The following is a 22056-nucleotide window of genomic DNA, read 5'->3' as shown; positions in this document are numbered from 1 at the left end:
TAAGTGTCTTGTGCCTTTATAATCATCCCCTTGTCCGTCCTGCAAGCAAAACAACACGTGACGCAGCCCCGGAGCGTTCCACCCCCCGCGTGGGTTCCCGGATGACGGGTGACGTCAGCGAGCCGTCTTCGTTCAGAGAGGAGAGACACGCCAAGCTCGGAGCGAGCAGCAGCAGCGGCCGCCATATTATATATTGCATTAATATTACCGGTGCGAGCAGCGAAGAGTTCAACGCGGATCCATTTCCATACAAGCACAGCAAGGGAGAAGCGATATCATTGCTATTATTATTACTTAATTAATTAATTAGCGTTATTAACCAGCGAAACCACTGCCTTTGAAACCCGCGCACGGAAAACGAACACACAACAGGTCAAATAAATCGAATAAATAATGTAAGTAATCAAATTAATATTTAATAATGCCATTTAAAAAAAAAAAAAAAATACCCATTAAAACAGATACATAATAAATTGACCCCGTAGGCTACCGTTCATTTGTATTTGTTATAAAAAATATAGCATACATACATAAACAAATATATTTCAGTAGCACACTTTGCTGTACATGTAATATTATTTATTTAAGAGCGTATGTTTTTATTGTTCATATTTCTATGTGTATAAAAGGACACTTCTGAACTGTTAGTTGTTAATAATTGTAACTCATGCAAGAATAGATGGTGGCTTTAGCTTAGACTGGTAGAAACTGAGACGAGAAAGACTGGGCGTTTAATGCAGCTGTCAAAATGAGAAATAATATACTCGGCGTGATCACATATAGGGGTGAGACACACACATAATATAATCGATGGTCATTTCAGATCTCTTGCTCGTAATTACGCTTTTATTAATCTTATTTAGTGTTGCTGTGTTTTGTCGTTTGGTATTGTTGTTTGATACGTTTTGGTTGTTTAAAAAAACACAAAAACAGTTTTAATTTGAAAAACGTTTCAAAAATTGAACCTGGAGGGAGCATCGTTTTATTTCACAGGAGAAGCAGGCGGGGCGCTGCCGATGTATATTCGTCAGTATTAACTGAAGCGAATAATATACAATGATATCTATATTTATATATCTGTAGATATCTTTGTTTTTCTGTGGACTGTAAATAATATAGCTAAAGGGGTATTGCTGGGCTAATATATCTTTTGTAATAGCAAATGTGGGCGAGTGTATTTTGTTTTATTGTCAAATTGTAAAACGGTTAAAACAGAGTCATTATTTATTATTTATAAAACAGTCGTGAGCTGAATGGTCAAGGATCCATTGCAGGTTTTGTTATTATTATTATTATTATTCTCATAAGAGAATACAATATTATTTGATGTAATAAAGTTTCGTGTAATAATATAATTCACAGGAGAGCAGCACACCTCAGTGTAATTTCAATCGCATTCTCCTATCTCTTTGTAATGGGATGGCGCGAGGAGGCGGCAGTTAGCCGTTAAATTTTAAAATGACCGTTCTAGAACGAGGCGCCCTGCACGGGGGCGACGGTTAGGAGTCTGAACCGCGAGATTCATCTTTAACGTCTTCACCGAAGAAAGAGATGTCATTTACTATTAAACTATAACAAGGGACAACAACATCTAATATGCGTTTCTGTCAAAAAAAAAACAAGATTGGTGTTGGCTTTTATTATTACTAAAATGTAAAGTGTGTATATATTATTTTTAATATGTATATTTCTATGACCATTGTGTAAACTCCATTGAAATGGGGCGTGACGTGACCACAATTGTGTTGACACTGTACCAAATAATATCGATGACAACACTAATCATCATATCTATTATTATTATTATTATTATTATTATTATTATTATTATTATTATTATATCGTTATTAGTTTTTGTGTATCTAGAACCACTCAGTGGCATTGGTACTAATTAGTTATAAAATTAGTTTTATATATTTTGAAGGGATTTATGGAGTTATGTTTTAGACAACTAGCGCTTCACATTGTGTATTTTACTACCGACACGGGTGGCTCCTGTTTTTTTTTTGGGGGGGGGGGGGAAGCGAAAATAAATATTTTATTTTAAATAAATAAGAAACACCGAGTCACTCAAACACAACGCCGTCCTTTCAATTGTCTTTGTTCCAGTCCTGTAAAACACTACCCAGTATCCTGATTCGCATGTATTACATTTCTTGGCGGAGATGTTAATTGGTTAACGCTGTGTGTTTAATGGATGCGCGGTTTTACTTTCTATAAATAGACCGGTGTGAAACCGGCTCAGAGATAATGTGAAGCTGCAAGCGGTTACTGTGGAAAAAAAAATAAAAAACTAACACACATTATTAATGACAGGGAACCGTTTTTAAAAAACTAACAAGACATATCCCCTGTTTCAGCAGCAATAGTTATGCCGGCTGACGTGTTTTTTTGGTATAAATTAGAGAGCGTGATGTTAGCCATGGTAACGGAGCTGGGCTGAATTCTGTTTTATTTGCGGGAAAATTGATTTGGTTTTCTTGAATTCGTCTCTGGGAGGAAGGTGACCTTCGTACGCGCTTTTGGCTCCACCGCCTGGTCAGACCCCGTAATTGCAGGCGCCTTCACCAGTGTTATTGAAACTATAAAACTGAGTCGAGCAGACCAGCGTTTGGGCTCTAGTGCCTTCATCAGTGTTACTGAAACTAGAAGAGACCGAGTCAAGCAGACCAGCGTTTGGGCTCCAGTGCCTTCATCAGTGTTATTGAAACTAAACTGAGTCAAGCAGACCAGCGTTTGGGCTCCAGTGCCTTCATCAGTGTTATTGAAACTAAACTGAGTCAAGCAGACCAGCGTTTGGGCTCCAGTGCCTTCATCAGCGTTATTGAAACTAAACTGAGTCAAGCAGACCAGCGTTTGGGCTCTAGTGCCTTCATCAGCGTTATTGAAACTAAACTGAGTCAAGCAGACCAGCGTTTGGGCTCTAGTGCCTTCATCAGTGTTATTGAAACTAAACTGAATCAAGCAGACCAGCGTTTGGGCTCCAGTGCCTTCATCAGTGTTATTGAAACTAAACTGAGTCAAGCAGACCAGCGTTTGGGCTCCAGTGCCTTCATCAGTGTTACTGAAACTAAACTGAGTCAAGCAGACCAGCGTTTGGGCTCTAGTGCCTTCATCAGTGTTACTGAAACTAGAAGAGACCGAGTCAAGCAGACCAGCGTTTGGGCTCCAGTGCCTTCATCAGTGTTATTGAAACTAAACTGAGTCAAGCAGACCAGCGTTTGGGCTCCAGTGCCTTCATCAGTGTTATTGAAACTAAACTGAGTCAAGCAGACCAGCGTTTGGGCTCTAGTGCCTTCATCAGTGTTATTGAAACTAAACTGAATCAAGCAGACCAGCGTTTGGGCTCCAGTGCCTTCATCAGTGTTATTGAAACTAAACTGAGTCAAGCAGACCAGCGTTTGGGCTCTAGTGCCTTCATCAGTGTTATTGAAACTAAACTGAGTCAAGCAGACCAGCGTTTGGGCTCCAGTGCCTTCATCAGTGTTACTGAAACTAAACTGAGTCAAGCAGACCAGCGTTTGGGCTCTAGTGCCTTCATCAGTGTTATTGAAACACCCCCCTCCTCTTTCCGCTATTGGCCAGGTGGAATATCTCTCTCCCTCACTCCTTTTCTCTTCCTCTCTCATTGTTTTGTCTCCAGCTTTGTTTAAACTGCTGGGTAAACAAACCAACAGCATCAAAACCAGACTGTGAGTCAAAGAGACAGGGAGAGAGAGAGAAAGATAGGGATACAGCACAGGGTAAACAAACCAACAGCATCAAAACCAGGCTGTGAGCCACAGGGAGATCCACATAGATGAAAAAATGTAAGTTCTAAGACGGAAATAAGACTCCTATTTCATAGCAGTTTTACCCAGTCCAGGTTTTACTACCAGCTTGAATAGCCCCAGTGTGTCTAGGCAACAAGCTCAGGTGTGTCTGATTATTAAACTCCTAGAGAAACAGGAATGGATTAAACTAAACAGCTAGAAGTCTTTCTCAGTGTCTTCAGTGTAAATTCAATGACTAACGTTTCCACTAGAAGTCTCTCTCAGGGTCTTCAGTGTGAATTCAATGACTAACGTTTCCACTAGAAGTCTTTCTCAGTGTCTTCAGTGTAAATTCAATGACTAACGTTTCCACTAGAAGTCTCTCTCAGTGTCTTCAGTGTAAATTCAATGACTAACGTTTCCACTAGAAGTCTCTCTCAGGGTCTTCAGTGTGAATTCAATGACTAACGTTTCCACTAGAAGTCTTTCTCAGTGTCTTCAGTGTAAATTCAATGACTAACGTTTCCACTAGAAGTCTCTCTCAGGGTCTTCAGTGTGAATTCAGTGACTAACGTTTCCACTAGAAGTCTCTCTCAGGGTCTTCAGTGTGAATTCAATGACTAACGTTTCCACTAGAAGTCTTTCTCAGTGTCTTCAGTGTAAATTCAATGGCTAACGTTTCCACTAGAAGTCTTTCTCAGCATCTTCAGTGTAAATTCAATGACTAACGTTTCCACTGGAAGTCTTTCTCAGTGTCTTCAGTGTAAATTCAATGCCTAACGTTTCCACTAGAAGTCTTTCTCAGTGTCTTCAGTGTAAATTCAATGGCTAACGTTTCCACTAGAAGTCTTTCTCAGCGTCTTCAGTGTAAATTCAATGGCTAACGTTTCCACTAGAAGTCTTTCTCAGCGTCTTCAGTGTAAATTCAATGGCTAACGTTTCCACTAGAAGTCTTTCTCAGTGTCTTCAGTGTAAATTCAATGACTAACGTTTCCATTAGAAGTTTCTGTGTCTTCAGTAACCCATCGCGTCGTCTACTACAGATTAGCTGCTGTTGTGTTGTACTTTGCTTGTCAGTGTGTGTGTGTGTTTATTTAAAAACATAGCAAATATTAGATCTAGAAAAGAAGGGATATAGAAATGGATACAGAAGAGAGAGAGAAAGGGAGGGGAGGTTCCATTGTAAAAGAGACAGCTGGAGAGAGGGGGAGGAGAGAAGAGCGAGTGAGCTTTTAATCCACTAATCCCTCGTTGACTGACTGGCTGCTCGCTCACCAACCCGCGCACTTAACCCTTCGCTTGCCAGACGTTCTGGATAGAGCTTTCATCAGCGCCCCAAAACTCAGTCAAGCAGACTAACAAAAATCTCTCTGTGGTAAAATAACTCTGGTGCATGGTAGAATGGGTGTTGTTCAGACCGCATTCATGCATTGGTTTGAATCTTTGATACGGTCGTTATTCAATTCTGTTATGCGATGGGTTTTAACAACATGGTCACTATTTATTTATTTAAACACCAAAAAGTTTTGAAGCAGAGTTCGTTTCTTGAATTCTACTTCAAAATGTATTTTAAGCTCCTCTCTGCCTCTTGGTGGCAGAAGGGTGACTAATGTTTTTTTTTTTTTTTTTTTGTGGGGGGGTGTCAGGTCCGCCCCAGCAGCAGGAGAGGGGGGAGCCCCCGCGGGACCCACCCCGCCCCCAAATCTGACCAGCAACCGCAGACTACAGCAGACCCAAGCACAGGTCGATGAGGTGAGTTCACCAGCAATACAACACTGACCCCAAACACTACACACTGACCAGCAATACAACACTGACCCCAAACACTACACACTGACCAGCAATACAACACTGACCCCAAACACTACACACTGACCAGCAATACAACACTGACCCCAAACACTACACACTGACCAGCAATACAACACTGACCCCAAACACTACACACTGACCAGCAATACAACACTGACCCCAAACACTACACACTGACCAGCAATATAACACTGACCCCAAACACTACACACTGACCAGCAATACAACACTACACTGTACAGAGCAGTGAACTTTGAGAAGGAGGGAGGCTGCTGTATTTTCTGCGTGCTGTAACCTGTCCCTGTCCCCTTGTCTGTCCTCAGGTGGTGGACATCATGCGGGTCAATGTGGACAAGGTCCTGGAGAGGGACCAGAAGCTGTCCGAGCTGGACGACCGGGCAGACGCCCTGCAGGCCGGAGCCTCCCAGTTTGAAACCAGTGCCGCCAAACTCAAGAACAAGTACTGGTGGAAGAACATGAAGGTGAGTGAGGGGGCGGGCGAGGAGGGGGGGCTCACAGCACTCCGCTCTCTGCAAACCTGTCTGAGGTCACGCCTCAGCTGTGCACTAATTTACTGCGTTTACTGTTCCAGATATTGTAGTGTAGGGGGCAGGGTTCTTGAAATAAAAATATATATAATCATGCTGGGCTGCAGTGTGGAAGGCAGCGGGTTTGAGGAGCTCAGTGGTTAGAGCGCTGGGCTGCAGTGTGGAAGGCAGCGGGTTTGAGGAGCTCAGTGGTTAGAGCGCTGGGCTGCAGTGTGGAAGGCAGCGGGTTTGAGGAGCTCAGTGGTTAGAGCGCTGGGCTGCAGTGTGGAAGGCAGCGGGTTTGAGGAGCTCAGTGGTTAGAGCGCTGGGCTGCAGTGTGGAAGGGAGCGGGTTTGAGTAGCTCAGTGGTTAGAGCGCTGGGCTGCAGTGTGGAAGGCAGCGGGTTTGAGTAGCTCAGTGGTTAGGGCGCTGGGCTGCAGTGTGGAAGGCAGCGGGTTTGAGGAGCTCAGTGGTTAGAGCGCTGGGCTGCAGTGTGGAAGGCAGTGGGTTTGAGGAGCTCAGTGGTTAGAGTGCTGGGCTGCAGTGTGGAAGTGAGCGGGTTTGAGTAGCTCAGTGGTTAGAGTGCTGGGCTGCAGTGTGGAAGGCAGCGGGTTTGAGGAGCTCAGTGGTTAGAGCGCTGGGCTGCAGTGTGGAAGGCAGTGGGTTTGAGTAGATCAGTGTTTAGAGCGCTGGGCTGCAGTGTGGAAGGCAGCGGGTTTGAGTAGCTCAGTGGTTAGGGCTCTGGGCTGCAGTGTGGAAGGCAGTGGGTTTGAGTCGTGCTGGGCTGCAGTATTCCCAATGCTAAACGATCTCTCTCTCTCTTTCAGATGATGATTATCCTGGGAGTGATATGTGCAATCGTTCTCATCATTATAATTGGTAAGTGTGTTTGCTCTATAGAGTGTGATCTGGGGTGTGTGCAGTGTGCTCTGTAGAGAATGTGATCTGGGGTGTGTGCAGTGTGCTCTATAGAGAATGTGATCTGGGGTGTGTGCAGTGTGCTCTATAGAGAGTGATCTGGGGTGTGTGCAGTGTGCTCTGTAGAGAGTGTGATCTGGGGTGTGTGCAGTGTGCTCTATAGAGAGTGTGATCTGGGGTGTGTGCAGTGTGCTCTGTAGTGAATGTGATCTGGGGTGTGTGCAGTGTGCTCTGTAGAGAATGTGATCTGGGGTGCGTGCAGTGTGCTCTAGAGAGAATGTGATCTGGGGTGTGTGCAGTGTGCTCTATAGAGAGTGTGATCTGGGGTGTGTGCAGTGTGCTCTGTAGTGAATGTGATCTGGGGTGTGTGCAGTGTGCTCTATAGAGAATGTGATCTGGGGTGTGTGCAGTGTGCTCTATAGAGAATGTGATCTGGAGTGTGTGCAGTGTGCTCTATAGAGAGAGTGATCTGGGGTGTGTGCAGTGTGCTCTATAGAGAGAGTGATCTGGGGTGTGTGCAGTGTGCTCTATAGAGTGTGATCTGGGGTGTGTGCAGTGTGCTCTAGAATGTGATCTGGGGTGTGTGCAGTGTGCTCTACAGAGAGTGTGATCTGGGGTGTGTGCAGTGTGCTCTATAGAGAGTGTGATCTGGGGTGTGTGCAGTGTGCTCTATAGAGAATGTGATCTGGGGTGTGTGCAGTGTGCTCTAGAGAGTGATCTGGGGTGTGTGCAGTGTGCTCTATAGAGAGTGATCTGGGTTGTGTGCAGTGTGCTCTATAGAGAGTGTGATCTGGGGTGTGTGCAGTGTGCTCTAGAGAGTGATCTGGGGTGTGTGCAGTGTGCTCTACAGAGAGTGTGATCTGGAGTGTGTGCAGTGTGCTCTAGAGAGTGATCTGGAGTGTGTGCAGTGTGCTCTAGAGAGTGATCTGGGTTGTGTGCAGTGTGCTCTATAGAGAATGTGATCTATGGGTGTTTTGCAATACAAGCTGTTATCTAACCTGTACACTGGGGCTAATCAAGCTCATAGTAGTAAAACCTGGAATGGGTGAAATTGCTATGGAACAGGGGGGGTCTTAGTGACATCCCTGCAAAGTGATACACTGAGAGACACACAAACACACAGCAGGGATGGAAATAAGACTCCCGTTGCACAGCAGTTCGATCCATTCCTGGTTTTGCTGTGAGTTTAATAAGACGACACACCTGAGCTTGTTACCTAGACACTGGGGCTGATCAAGCTGGTAGTAAAACCTGGAATGGATCACACTGCTGTGCAACGGGAGTCTTATTTCCATCCCTGCATTGGTTTGTATTTTTTTTTTCTAATTACGTTTGTCTCTCTCGTCCTCTCTCGCAGTGTACTTCAGCACCTAAAGGTGGCGCCATCCCCAACGGCAAACTGGTTGAGAATTCGGCAAGGAGGGCTACAGGACCAGCGTCCCACTGACACTGCGAGGCAAATCTTCCAGCTCCTTCTAGACAGCGTGTGTGTGTCTGTGAGCGTGTGCTTGCGTGCGTGCGTGTGTGTCTGTCCTGTAAATAGCCAGGTTATTTATTATTATTATTATTATTATAATTATTATTACAATGATATAATATATATATTTTTGTCCTTTGTAGAGAATTGTTTAGAATGTTTTAATGGTGTGTATTTATTTCCATATCAATAACTGCCTATCTCTATCTGTCTATTGTAAAAGAGAAATACATGTTTGCAGAAACTGGGGTACATTTTTATAGTAGCGATGTTAGGATTGATTTATTTTTTACTTACCCTTGTTGCTAATCAATCGAACCGCTCGACTTACAGACGTTCCTGGAAGATGCCGTGGCACTAACAAAACTGCCTGAATTCATACATGCACAGTCTGGAGCATGGGATGAAGAGCTGCCATTGAGAGCCAAATAACAGGGCACTGTTATATAGGTCAGGTGGTTAAAGAAAGGGGCTTGATACCAGGAGGTTCAAATCCCGGCTCAGCCACTGACTCCCTGAGCAACTCACTTGTGCTCTGTCCTTCGGATGAGACGTAAAACAAACGAGCTCCTATTGGAAGTGACTCTGCAGCAGCAATAGCAGTTGTTGATGATGCATACTTCACTTACAATAGGATCTCAGTTTCACGTCTCGTCCGAAGGACGGAGCACAAGGAGGTACACCATGCAAGTAGCAAATATTTATCTCTCTCTCTGTCTGTTTTTTGTATTTTTAGGTAGCAGAGGACCAGTGTTTTTTAAATGTTCTATTTTTTTGTGGTTTGTATAATTCTGTAACATTCCTTGAAAGCGGTGTGTATACTTTCAACATATCTATACATATGAATATAAATGTATACCGAGATTAAACAAACAAGACAGACAGGCAGATGATGTCCGTGCTAATAATTAAAATTATAAATATCAAAGCTGTATCAAATAAAAAGTAATTAACCCTTAAAGGACTTAGTTCTGTCTACTCCCACGACTACTAACGATACACACATTTACAAATAGTGTAGCACTGAAATACATATATGGGCTATATATTTATAGAAAATAAACGACGTAGAATTAAATAAATATTCAATATACATTCCGCTCCACGGCTTTTGAGAAAAAATACGATGCTCTGGGAAACGAGGGACCAAATCATCATCTTCTTCTTCTTATTACTACTAGCTGCAGTGTTGCTGGTGCAGCAGAATTAGCACAGACGTTAAGCTGCGGTCACAGCGATGTTCTGTGCAATAAGGGTCGTGGATGTTTTGCCTGTCTCTCCTGACAGCAGCCAATAGAGAAGGAGAAGCTGCGTTCTGTCCCCTCCCCCTGCGTTCTGAGGGAGGAGAAAATAAAAACGTTTGCTGATGGAATCGCGTCTGTAGATTTGATTAGTGTGTGTTAACGCGTTGTGTGGTATGTTAGACTGCTGTAGAATTGTAGACTTTCTTTTTTTTTTCTCATGGTTAATTGGAGGGATTATCCAGGATTAAAAAAAAGAAACGTTATTTTCTTAAGCAGTTTATCATGTTAGAGTTTAATAAAAATAATATATATATGGCCCAAAATAAAAACAATTTGCCTAAAGAGTATATAGCGGTTCTAGCTAGGGGTGTATGCATGGCTACAGTTGAAATTTGAATTTGTGATCAGTGACGTGTTTATCGAATGTAATATAATTTATGTTTATTGGGACAAGTTGTATTTCACTAAATTTCAGCCCCTGCCAGAGCTAAAAAGTGACTAGAATTCTGGCACTCAAAACTAGAAGAAACTACAGCGCAGTGCATTCTGGTAGTTGGAGTCCCGGCGTGACGAGGCATTTTGCGGACGCGGTTTTAAAACGGCTGCTGTAGTTCCTGCATCTTCAAATAGTGATTTAATATTACATGCCTACATAAACATACCATCAAAACCCGAGCTCAGTTCATCGTTTGTTTTTTTCTGAAAAGCTGTGGGCATTTCTACAAAGATACTAGGTTGTGGTGAATTTGTGTTTAATCTCAACGCAAGAAGGACCAAATTCATAAAACTCAGCGTGTCCTATTATTACAAATTCAGACCGGAGGCACTCAAATCCGAACAACGCATCTGAAACGCCGAAATAGAATAAACAGAGTAATATTAGGAATAGCACAAATCAGTTTCAGGAGAAGAAATCAAAACAGAATCAAAATCGCGTGTGTCCGTGATGTTTCGACACTTGGTTAATAAAAACACACACACATAAACCTGTTATGTTGTGATGGGGGGGTTTGATTAAAGTTTGGGGGGGGAGACAGGCCTAGGAGACGTGCTTATGGGTCCTTGCTATCTCAGGGGACAGTGAGGCCATAGGGTCTTTACTTGGGTTGACCTAGGCTGGACAAATAAAGGATTTAAAGGTTTGTTTTTTTAAGGGGGGGATTAAATCGACAGGCGATAGTCTTTAAGCCTTCCCAGAAGTCTTTGCACCCCAAACAAGGAGGGAAATGGGGCCCGTAGACTTCAACAGGGTTGCTTGCTTTGACTGCGATTTGAAATACATGCGTTCTGTATCCTTAGTTTAATATTTGTTGAGATTTGGGGGGGGGTGCAAACATTACCCATAATCCTCTTTGTAGTTGGAGGTAACAGGCAGGGGATTCCGGGTAATGTTACAGCTTTTTTTTTGTGGGGGGGGGGCAGGGGTGTTCCGTCTCTTAGTGAAACCTCGACAACAGAAAATACATTACAATTTGTAAGTGTGGTGTGATGGATCTATGGTTCTATTGACTCCTGTAATTCTAGTCAAAGTAGAAAATGTATTTGTATAATAATAATAATAAAACTGTGTGTATTTAAATATAAGTAAGCAGTTTAAAAAAACCAATAAAAAAAACCAAACGGGTATATTGTAATCAGCTTGTGTGTTGCAGTGTAAAAGTAACGCTTTCCTCCTGAATCTGAAAATCCTGCAGCCCAGCACTTTCTTTATCTAACCACTGAGCTCCTCAAAATCACTGCCTTCCACACTGCAGTCCAGCGCTGTAACCACTGAGCTCCTCAAACCCACTGCCTTCCACACTGCAGCCCAGCGCCCTAACCACGGTGCTCCTCAAACCCGCTGCCTTCCACACTGCAGCCCAGCGCTTTCTTGATCTCTCCCATTGATTATTGATCTGGCAGACGCCTGCTTTATCCAAGGGGGCTTGCAGGTGTTCCAGGGCAGCACAGGGTCACAGTGCGAGATTCGGATTGAAACACAGCAGAAGAACGCCTCCTCCAACACACCAGGGAGACGCGACAGAACGGAAACACAACCTTTATTAAACTTGCACAGAAAATATTTACAACGAGATGACAGACAACAGAACAAATCCCTTTTCCTGTCAACCTCACTGTCCCTCAAACCAGATCACAAGAGGAGAGACAATACAGAACAGTCTATGAGAACCACATTATAGAAGGCAGACGTGCGAACCAGCTACACCAGTTCTCCCAGTCCTTTGAGTCCAGGTGTGCTGTGACCAAGGCACACCTACTCCCAAGCGGCAGCAGCAGTTGGCGCGTGTGGGGGTGGTTGTAACACGCGTGTGGCTGGCCTGGGTTCAGCTCTTGGGCTGGTACACTGGGGGCAGCACCCTGCGGGAGTTGGTTTTCACCCAGGGGTGCTCCAGCACTTTCTTCAGGGGTAGCCGCATGGGGGGGCAGTGCCTGAGGAGGCTGGAGATGAGGTCCCGCGCGCTGGGGGAGACGATGCTGGGGAACTGCATGTCCACCTGGAGAGGAGAGGAGAGGAGAGGGCTGTACACTGCGATGCCTCTCGCTGCTTACAGAAACTTGCTAACTCTACCCTGGCCAAACCATCTTCAAATGGCAATGCAGACACACACACACACACACACACACACACACACTGCAATGCACTGGCTGCGAGGCTCGGTGGTTGGTTGAGGGGTACCCCGGTACTGACCTTGGTGATCCGGGTGTAGGTCTGGCTGTGGCTGGCGGTCTCAAAGGGGGGGGTCCCCACCAGGAACTCGTAGCAGAGCACCCCCACACACCACAGGTCTGCGTTCTCACTGTAGGTCTTCCCTTCAATCATCTCAGGGGGGAGGTAGTCCAGAGTCCCGCACATCGTCTTGCGCCTGGAGGAGGGGGAGAGGAGGAGGTTCACAAAGGGTAGCAGGCCATTCATCATTGAAGATATCATTATATGTTCAGAGTCACCATGGATTAAAAAAAACAACAGCTAAACTAATATTCAAACACGAAAAATCCTGTCTGGTTGCCTGCACTAACAGAGACAGAGTCCCTCCATCATCCCCACCCCCCACACACAGGGTCCCTCCCCAGCAGGGGGTCCCATCATCCCCACCCCTCACACACAGGGTTCCTCCCCTAGTAGGGGGTCCCGTCCCCTCTCACCTCATGGAGGGCGCGTGAACGGACCAGCCGAAGTCTGCTATCTTGAGCTCCCCCCTGAAGCCCAGGAGCAGGTTCTCTGGCTTGATGTCTCGATGGATCACTTTCTGCTCGTGGCAGTACTGCAGGGCGTCCGACACCTCCTCTATATACTGCAGAGAACACAAACACACACAACTCAAACCCATCCTGTAGCCCCTCTCCTCTCCTCACCGTGGCGCTGCATTGCTCGTCGAAGCGCTGGCAGTGCCTGTACCCCCTCTCCTCTCCCCTCTCCCCTCTCCTCTCCTCACCGTTGCGCTGCGTTGCTCGTCAAAGCGCTGGCAGCGCTGCAGCTCCTTGTACAGCTCCCCCCGCGGCGCGTACTCCAGCATCAGAAACACACGCTTGCGGTCGTGGAAGTAGTTATAGAAGCGCAGGATATTGGGGTGCCTGAGAGAGAGAGAGAGAGGGGGGGGAGGAGAGAGAGAGAGAGGGGGGAGCGAGCGAGCGAGAGAGAGAGAGAGAAAGAGAGAGAGAGAGAGGGAGAGAGAGTCAGATTAACACAGAGCAGCACACCTGCGCATCCAACTCACGCAGAACCAAAAGTAAATGAGAAAAAAAGAAAAAACTAGGGATGGAAAGGTTCCCAGAGTCTGACCCCCCCCCCCGGACACTCACCGGAGACGGGACTGGATCTCCACCTCTCTGCGAAGCTGGTGCTCCACTCCCTCCTTCTCGATCTGGGACTTGAACATGACCTTCAGGGCCAGGATGAAGTTAGTGTCCCGATCCCGGGCCAGGTACACGTTACCGAACTTCCCCTTCCCCAGCGGCCGGCCGATATCGAAATCCTTGAGAGAGAACGGCTCCCTGCAGAAACAGGGGGGAGAGACAGGGTCAACACCGCCCAACAAGACACTGCTACAAGAGACAGGGTCAACACCCTCCCCAACAAGACACTGCTACAAGAGACAGAGTCAACACCCCCCAACAAGACACTGCTACAAGAGACAGGGTCAACACCACCCAACAAGACACTGCTACAAGAGACAGGGTCAACACCCTCCCCAACAAGACACTGCTACAAGAGACAGGGTCAAGCAGACAAGCGTTTACTGAAACTATTCGAAAACTAACGCTGATGAAGGAACGAGCCCAAACACTGATCTGAGCTCCAACTGTGAATAAATGGCTCTTACTGGGCAGGGGGTTCAGCCGTGACTCTCCCAGGACCTGCAAGGAGACACAAGATGTTATAGTGAACGTTTGTGAGAAATTCACAACCTTTAAATTTTACATACATGGAAACATGAAATGTATGAATGTAATATCTAGGGCTCCTATAGCAAGTGTGTGTGTGGCTCACTTCAGTATAAACACAGTCAGTGAAGCGTGGTAGAGCACAGACAGGGTGACACACTGAACACCGTCCTGGAATTCAGAAACCCCAAATAACTGGCGCTGAAGGAGATCTGATCCAGCGCCAGAAGCACAGAGCGAACCCCCTGCAGGACTGACCCGACACTGCCACGGTCCGGACACCCGCTTCAGAACTGCTCTTCGGGACCCGCTGGGGCCCGGCGATCCCGAGAGGGGTCAAAAACTGGAACACAAGAGAGAGAGCGTTACAGTGGACATGAAGACACAAGGGAACCCGAGTCCTGGGGAGGGGTCCCCGCCCTGGTCCTGGAGAGCCACATGTTTTGAGCCATTGATGATTTAAAAGAGACCCAGAAAACTTGCAGGATTGGGGCTCTTCAGGATCAGGGCTGACCCCCCCTGGGTTGGGCAGCAGAGAGGGGGGGGGGGGAAAGCTGGGCAGCAGAGAGGGGGGGGGAGCTGGGCAGCAGGGGGGGGGGGGGGAGCTGGGCAGCAGAGAGGGGGGGGAAGCTGGGCAGCAGAGAGGGGGGGGAAGCTGGGCAGCAGGGGGCTTACCTTCGGCGTCGAGGTTTTATCTGGGTGTACATTCTCTTTGGAAGACATGGATCCTGAAAGAGAGAGCTCTGATGAGAGCAGGAAAGCATATTTTCACTTATTAGTTTATCATCCTGCAGAATAAAACGCATTCGTCTTTCTGTGAAACAACTAGATGGGCTTTTAAATCGCAGGTCTTACTGCTTCATTTTCAAAAGCACAGGTTCATACATACTTGACTGCGCAATCCACTTCCATGAACAAATAATAAATTAATACATTCATCCTTTAATCGTATAGAAACTTTCCGAGTGGATTTCTAATAAACTTTATCGTTCCAACTTAAAATATGTATTTATTTTTTTTAAAAAATGACAGGTAAAAACAACCTAGGTGCCGTTTTGTGAAACTTGACCAAAAAACATTGTTTTTATTAGTCGAGTTGTATTTGTTTAGGGTTACAAACACATGATGCTGTTCAGTTCAAACGCGTGTGAAGTCTGAAGCCTTTAGCAGCTGCAGTTAAGTGACATGTCGATTATCAAACGCAACGCAACCATTTTGATAGAAACCCAAACGTATATTTAAACTGACAACACAACTACAAAATAACTCAAATACACTCGTGTATAAAAACACTCTAAACTCGCAACGAAAGACAGGATCCGCGTGTATTATTTTGGATGAAAGCTGGTTTCGCTTGAAAAGCGGTCGGTTTGTTTTCTTACCCTGATTTTCACTCCTGATTCAGCGGCGCGTCTCTCCGGATCTCAACCCGCCGCCCGAGTCTCTCTCCGTCTCTGCCGCGCAACCGCCAAGAAATTTAAAAAACCTTCCCTCTCTTCTGATTGGAGGCTTTCCGCCCTTGCTAGCCAGCGGTTGGTTTAAAGGTAAACAGTAGACGCGAGCTGATTAGACGCCAGCGTGCCAGTCTTTCTCGAACCCGCCAATCAGAACACTCCCCCCTCTCTTCTCCCTCCCCTCTCTCCATACCAGTTATTTCATTATAATAAAGGGTCAAAATATTAGAAACATCGACACGTTTTGATCGCTGGACGGTATCACAAAATAACACGACACCTGTACCTTAAGTTAACCTTAAATATTATTTTTGTACAGTATGAGTATTAATTAAGGATAATAGTGCCATATACCAGATACAAATACAATGCACTAGTACTAATAATAATAGTAATATTTTGCAGGGATAGCATTTTGTGTTTTAATGCATTCAATTCCTGGAACAGGAAAGTTGTTTTGTATTATTATTATTATTATTATTATTATTATTATTATTATTTTATGTATGTATTTATTGCATACGGCTCAGTATTTGCAAACTGTATTCATTCTCTCCTGCCTGGGATGCCGGTTTTGTGAAAACGAGGTCAGGCGCAGATCTTTGGAAAATAACAGATCGGTCAACATCCTTCCCTCTGCGCCTGCTCCGCCACTCGAGCTCCGAGACCACACCACTCGCCGCGTGCCTCCCGTGGGTGGGCTGGGGGGGTGGGAGGGGGGGCTGACGTCAGCGGGCCGATTTCGGGAGATTCACGTTGAATCGTGCATTGCGGTGTAGAGCGGTACCGTAATGACACTAAAACAGGCGCCCCCCCGAAACAGGCACAGCGACACACGCCAATTACACGGCGCGCCGCTGCTTTCAAAGCAAGTATTTAGCGGGGAGCCCCGTCGCCGGTTCGAGTCCAGGCTATTCCAGTGCGTGCTCGCCCCCCCCCCTTGGTAAAGCAACAGCGCAGCAATAGTAACCAGCAGCCGCGTTGATCTCTGATAAATACGGTAATCCCTTTCTCCTGAGCCGCGCTGTCCTCTGATAATTACGGTAATTGGAGCAGGCAGGCGGCAACGTGACCACACAGCCCCGTGCGCACATCGGGTGCCTCGCCGGCCAATAGGAGAGCAGCGGGGCGGGGCCCGGGCGTGGCCAGGGACGGGTCTCAGCCAATGGGCGCGGCGGGGCGGGGGTTGCAGACACATGCTGCCGTGCGTGTAGCTTGTCCTGGGGAAGGGAAGTCCAGCGCGATGCAAAACACTGTGAAGGAGGCTGAGGAGATCGGAGCAGCGGGGCAGCTCAGTGCTTAAAATAAACACAGTGCTGACAAGCGAGCCTCCGACCAGCGACGAGAGACGTTTTTATTAGATCCACCTGCCTCGCCTGGTTTAAAAACACGTTCTGGTAAGCCGAGAGTGATCTGTATTTGTTTTCGGTTGTCTATTTCGGTGTTTCTGCTGTTAAGAATATTGCAATAATAATGTCATTTGCTTGTGTGTCTGTGTGTCTGTGTCTGTGTGAGTGTGTGTGTCTGTGTCTCTGTGTGTGTGTGTGTGTGTGTGTGTGTGTGTATTTATGTGTATGTGCGTGTGTGTGTTTATGTGTGTCTGTGTCTCTGTGTGTGTGTGTGTGTGTGCGTGTGTGTATGTATGTGTGTCTCAGTGTTTTAGAGGGAGGGGGGGGGGGGGGGGGGTATTATCGATTCTGCTGTTTCAAATGTATCCTAGATATTGTTGTATTTGGTATGCATGTTTGTAAATACAATACACCGGCATTGAAATTCAGTCTGTCTCATTAGTTTAGTAGTCTTGACTCGTGACCGTGCTGTGCTGTGCTGTAGCGATCACCAGACTGCGGATATCTAGCACGGGAATGTCATTGTGTTATTATTATTATTATTATTATTATTATTATTATTATTATTATTACTGGTTTCGTGCACCACCTCATTGCAAATAAAAATAAGACAGAAAGTGAGCATGGTTTGTATTTGTGGGTGGGTTGAATTCACTGCCGGAAGATGTCGATTCAGAAAGTACGTTCAGCAGTCTTGTTTTTTAAGCAGCAGTTTATCCCTGTCGTCGCTGTGTAGTTATTACGGTCCCGGCTTACCTCACCTCGCTGCATTAGGGATGATGCAGTTTATAATCTAACATGCGTAGGTTAGACGCGTCGGGTTATTAAACCGACTAAACCGAGTACTTAGAAACCATCGTGAACCCTTCCCAGCGACTTAGGGGAGAGGAGAGGAGACATTTCAAATCCATTGCATGTATAAGAAGGTCTGGTAAAGCATAGGGAAGCATTGTAAAGCACAGAGAGGTCTGGTAAAGCATAGGGAAGCATTGTAAAGCACAGAGAGGTGTGGTAAAGCATAGGGAAGCATTGTAAAGCACAGAGAGGTGTGGTAAAGCATAGGGAAGCATTGTAAAGCACAGAGAGGTCTGGTAAAGCATAGGGAAGCATTGTAAAGCACAGAGAGGTGTGGTAAAGCATAGGGAAGCATTGTAAAGCACAGAGAGGTGTGGTAAAGCATAGGGAAGCATTGTAAAGCACAGAGAGGTCTGGTAAAGCATAGGGAAGCATTGTAAAGCACAGAGAGGTCTGGTAAAGCATAGGGAAGCATTGTAAAGCACAGAGAGGTCTGGTAAAGCATAGGGAAGCATTGTAAAGCACAGAGAGGTCTGGTAAAGCATAGGGAAGCATTGTAAAGCACAGAGAGGTCTGGTAAAGCATAGGGAAGCATTGTAAAGCACAGAGAGGTCTGGTAAAGCATAGGGAAGCATTGTAAAGCACAGAGAGGTCTGGTAAAGCATAGGGAAGCATTGTAAAGCCCAGAGAGGTCTGGTAAAGCATAGGGAAGCATTGTAAAGCCCAGAGAGGTCTGGTAAAGCATAGGGAAGCATTGTAAAGCCCAGAGAGGTCTGGTAAAGCATAGGGAAGCATTGTAAAGCACAGAGAGGTCTGGTAAAGCATAGGGAAGCATTGTAAAGCACAGAGAGGTCTGGTAAAGCATAGGGAAGCATTGTAAAGCACAGAGAGGTCTGGTAAAGCATAGGGAAGCATTGTAAAGCACAGAGAGGTCTGGTAAAGCATAGGGAAGCATTGTAAAGCACAGAGAGGTCTGGTAAAGCATAGGGAAGCATTGTAAAGCACAGAGAGGTCTGGTAAAGCATAGGGAAGCATTGTAAAGCACAGAGAGGTCTGGTAAAGCATAGGGAAGCATTGTAAAGCACAGAGAGGTCTGGTAAAGCATAGGGAAGCACTGTAAAGCACAGAGAGGTCTGGTAAAGCATAGGGAAGCATTGTAAAGCACAGAGAGGTCTGGTAAAGCATAGGGAAGCATTGTAAACCACAGAGAGGTCTGGTAAAGCATAGGGGAGCATTGTAAAGCACAGATAGGTCTGGTAAAGCATAGGGAAGCATTGTAAACCACAGAGAGGTCTGGGTAAACTCTGAGATACATTGTAGTTCTGTAGACCAGCTCTGGTGGTTGTACACAGTGTTTGAGGATTGCTAACTACAGCAGCTAGACTAGAGCACAGTGTTGATAACTCGTTTTGGCACAGCGGCTGCAGTTCTGACACATAGCCACTAGAGGAGGCAGTGATACTGGATAGAAGTATATTAATAAAACATAAAGGATGTCTACTTTTGTTCTCTTTGACTCAGTGGTTAGGGCGCTGGGCTGCAGTGTGGAAGGCAGCGGGTTTGAGGAGCTCAGTGGTTAGAGCGCTGGGCTGCAGTGTGGAAGGCAGCGGGTTTGAGGAGCTCAGTGGTTAGAGCGCTGGACTGCAGTGTGGAAGGCAGTGGGTTTGAGTATCTCAGTGGTTAAAGGTTTTGATCCCAGATCTAAGGAATGAACCAATTCTTTTTTTAGACTGAAGTTCTGAGAGTACATAGCCCCAGAAAGGTCAACTGAAAACCGCTGAGCGGACAGAAGCCCTGGGTGGGGGTGCGATTTCTGCTTGAATACACATTAAATCATTAAATATCTTGCCATTTTTAGAACTAAACATTTTAATATATATATATATAATGTTTATTTCTAAAAATGGCACCCCGTGTTTTTCACAACACCCGGCTCACCGGCTCAAGCCTGCATCCTGACAGCTGGGTCGCCGGTAATGACCCGAGTTCTAATCTTTTGTCAATATTAGCATCGTTAGACAAAGGTAACGCGGCGTGACCAGTTTATCTTAATTCATATTTCTTTGAAAAAAAAAAAACAGAGCGCCGGCAGTGTTTATTTAATTAGATACATTTTAGGTCAATATGTCTTCGCTGTAGCACAATATTATAGAGTGATTTAATTATAATATACCGTGTAAACAACACGTTTGTCGTTGGAGTGTAATGAATTAATACGCAGCTCTGTAATTGAATCTGTAATCTAGTCACCGGCTGGCTGTGTTATTACAGTTATATCCCTGTTTTGTTTTTGTTTTTTTAAATGAATTAAATACAATATAAATTCAAATAATAATGATATTGATACGCAGTAATTGCGTTAGATCGCCCGTTCGTCTCCAGTCTCCGAGTTAACCCGATCGAACACGAGTCTCTTCGGTTTACCTCTCCCATTGGCTGCCTGGGCCGGCCAATCAGCGGCGAGCAGGGGGGGCATGGACTGCCTGGCAAGTCCACGTGCTTTTCTGCGTGTTTTTTTCACAGAGTCGCACCCTGCGGGGGTCGCTCTGACCAATCAGAGGCGGCGCTTGCACGTTTTTTTTTGTTTTGTTTTGAATCGTTATGTAATCTGGAGCGGTCAGCGGGGCTGGGACTCTCGGGATCGAAACACAGCCGATCCGGGCTTGAGTCGAAACCTGTTGAATGAACAAACGAAACGCGATGAATAATTAGAGTACCGATGAAGGACGACCAGGTAAGAGAATTAAAAATAAAGACAGCAGATAACGACGTTGCAAAAAAAAAAAAAAAAAAAAAGACTTGTTGTTTTATTAACTACAGAGCAGTTTTGAACAGCAAATGAAATCAAATCAAAATCTGGTTTACTGGAGTTCCCATTGAATTATTTTGTGTGCATAATGCATGTTTAATGTGTTTAAATACTGCGCTTGCGTGCATGCATACATGTAAGAACAGTACGTGGTTTTATATTATATATATATATATATATATATATATATATATATATATATATATATATATATTAGCCTTGTACGTTCTCCGTGACTTCACAGCTGTAAGGTTATTTAGTGTCTCACTAGAGCATCCTAGTATATTATATTACAGGTATAGAAGGACTTGTAGTGGAGACGTCAGTCAGTGAATGGATTGCCATCTCCTCAGTGTTAGTAGCAGGGTCCTCACAGCAGTTATAAAGATCCTACAGCAGGCTCTGGAAATGCACAGCGCTGGTGGGGGGGGGTGCGTGTGAGAGCTGTGATGATTACTGACAGACAGACAGACGGACAGAGCTGTGATGGTTACAGACAGACAGACAGACAGAGAGCTGTGATGATTACAGACAGACAGACAGACAGAGCTGTGATGGTTACAGACAGACAGACAGACAGACAGACAGGCTGACGGACGCTCTGCAGAGCTCTGTGTGAATCTTGGATGAAGCAGACAGACTCTAGAGGTGTTGTGTGTGTCTGCAGAGACCCCTGCTGTGTGTGTGTGCGTGTGTGTGTGTGTGTGTGTGCGTGTGTGTGTGTGCGTGTGTGTGTGTGTGTGTGTGTCTCAGCATGGCCGAGGCCTCACTGGGTTCATTAGAGTGTGTGTGTGTGTGTGTGTGTGTGTGAGACTTAATTGAGCTCGTTACAGCGTTTGCGTGTTTGTGTGTGACTGGGATCGGATTGTAATCATTACATCACACCCCCCCATGTGTGTCTGTGTGTCAGAGACCTGATTACACTCATTACACACTCTCCCTGTGTGTGTGTGCCAGGCCGCCCTCGCATGGGGGGAGAGGGAGAGGGAGAGGGGGAGGGGGGTGCAAGGCTTTCGGCCGCAGAGCAATCATACTAGAGCAGGAGACCCCAACTCCGGTCCTGGAGATCCCCCAATCCTGCAGGTTTTGCAGGTATCCTTACATCATGTTAATCTGGATTGATTAAGCCTGTCACTGGAGCTCGGTTGAAACGAAAACCTGGAGACGGGTCGCTCTCCCGGACCGGAGTTGGAGTATTTAGCTGTTCAGTAATGTTACAGAGCGGTCGGTGTGCAGAGAGGGTTTACGAGTTCGGGTTTTTTGTTTTTAGGTTTCTCTGGTTGATGCAGGGTGACGGTCCCCTCCCTCCGCTCCTCTCCTCCTCCTCTCACTCCTCCTTTCTCTCCGTCTGTTGTTTTCCTGCAGGCTGCGAGACGAACAGCAACGAAGATTTTTAAAAACCCGGACAGAAGGACCAAATCTGCTCCACTCCTCGCGGGAGAGAGAGAGAGAGAGAGAGAGAGAGAAATCCAGCCGCCACCACAAAACCAGAAAGGAAAACAGACAGACTTGTGATTTTCCGATGGCTGGTTTCTG

The 22056-nt window shown here is 45.8% G+C and overlaps 3 protein-coding genes across 7 annotated transcripts in view; 2 read left to right on the top strand and 1 right to left on the bottom strand.

The window, feature by feature from the left end:
- Positions 1 to 53: 53 nt before the first annotated feature.
- On the top strand, positions 54 to 10690 carry LOC117969080 (vesicle-associated membrane protein 2). The gene is made up of 5 exons (XM_059014471.1): positions 54 to 395; positions 5399 to 5504; positions 5888 to 6046; positions 6919 to 6970; positions 8367 to 10690. Coding segments are annotated over exons 1-5 (336 nt in total). The 5' UTR covers positions 54 to 393; the 3' UTR covers positions 8384 to 10690.
- Positions 10691 to 11752: 1062 nt separating this feature from the next.
- LOC131721165 (aurora kinase B-like) lies at positions 11753 to 15662 on the bottom strand. Of its 2 annotated transcripts, none has more exons than XM_059014469.1 (9): positions 15496 to 15662; positions 14789 to 14856; positions 14372 to 14456; positions 14053 to 14086; positions 13532 to 13723; positions 13165 to 13303; positions 12875 to 13023; positions 12420 to 12594; positions 11753 to 12225 (listed from the first exon to the last, which is right to left on the bottom strand). In XM_059014469.1, exons 2-9 carry the CDS (start codon positions 14834 to 14836, stop codon positions 12055 to 12057), a joined length of 993 nt encoding a protein of 330 aa, XP_058870452.1. In that variant the 5' UTR covers positions 14837 to 14856; positions 15496 to 15662; the 3' UTR covers positions 11753 to 12054. The 2 variants fall into 2 exon arrangements, with proteins under 2 accessions (XP_058870452.1, XP_058870453.1); XM_059014470.1 differs by having other exon boundaries at positions 14789 to 14841; positions 15496 to 15661.
- Positions 15663 to 16770: 1108 nt separating this feature from the next.
- The window catches only part of LOC117969081 (period circadian protein homolog 1-like), a 23141-nt gene continuing 17855 nt past the window's right edge, over positions 16771 to 22056 (top strand). For 2 of the 4 annotated variants that reach the window (XM_059014528.1, XM_059014526.1), the window contains exons 1-2: positions 16771 to 16964; positions 21886 to 22056. The exon at positions 21886 to 22056 is cut by the window's right edge and continues 623 nt beyond it. The gene's annotated coding sequence lies outside the window, so the exon portion shown is untranslated. Of the gene's footprint in view, positions 16965 to 18724; positions 20446 to 21885 lie in introns of those variants that run through there. The other 2 variants (XM_059014527.1, XM_059014529.1) reach the window with 2 other exon arrangements.

This window comes from Acipenser ruthenus, chromosome 48 (genome assembly GCF_902713425.1).
Source record: "Acipenser ruthenus chromosome 48, fAciRut3.2 maternal haplotype, whole genome shotgun sequence".
Lineage (NCBI taxonomy): Eukaryota > Metazoa > Chordata > Actinopteri > Acipenseriformes > Acipenseridae > Acipenser > Acipenser ruthenus.
The sequence above is the reverse complement of the archived record's forward strand: the minus strand, read 5'-3'. Positions and strand labels throughout refer to the sequence as shown.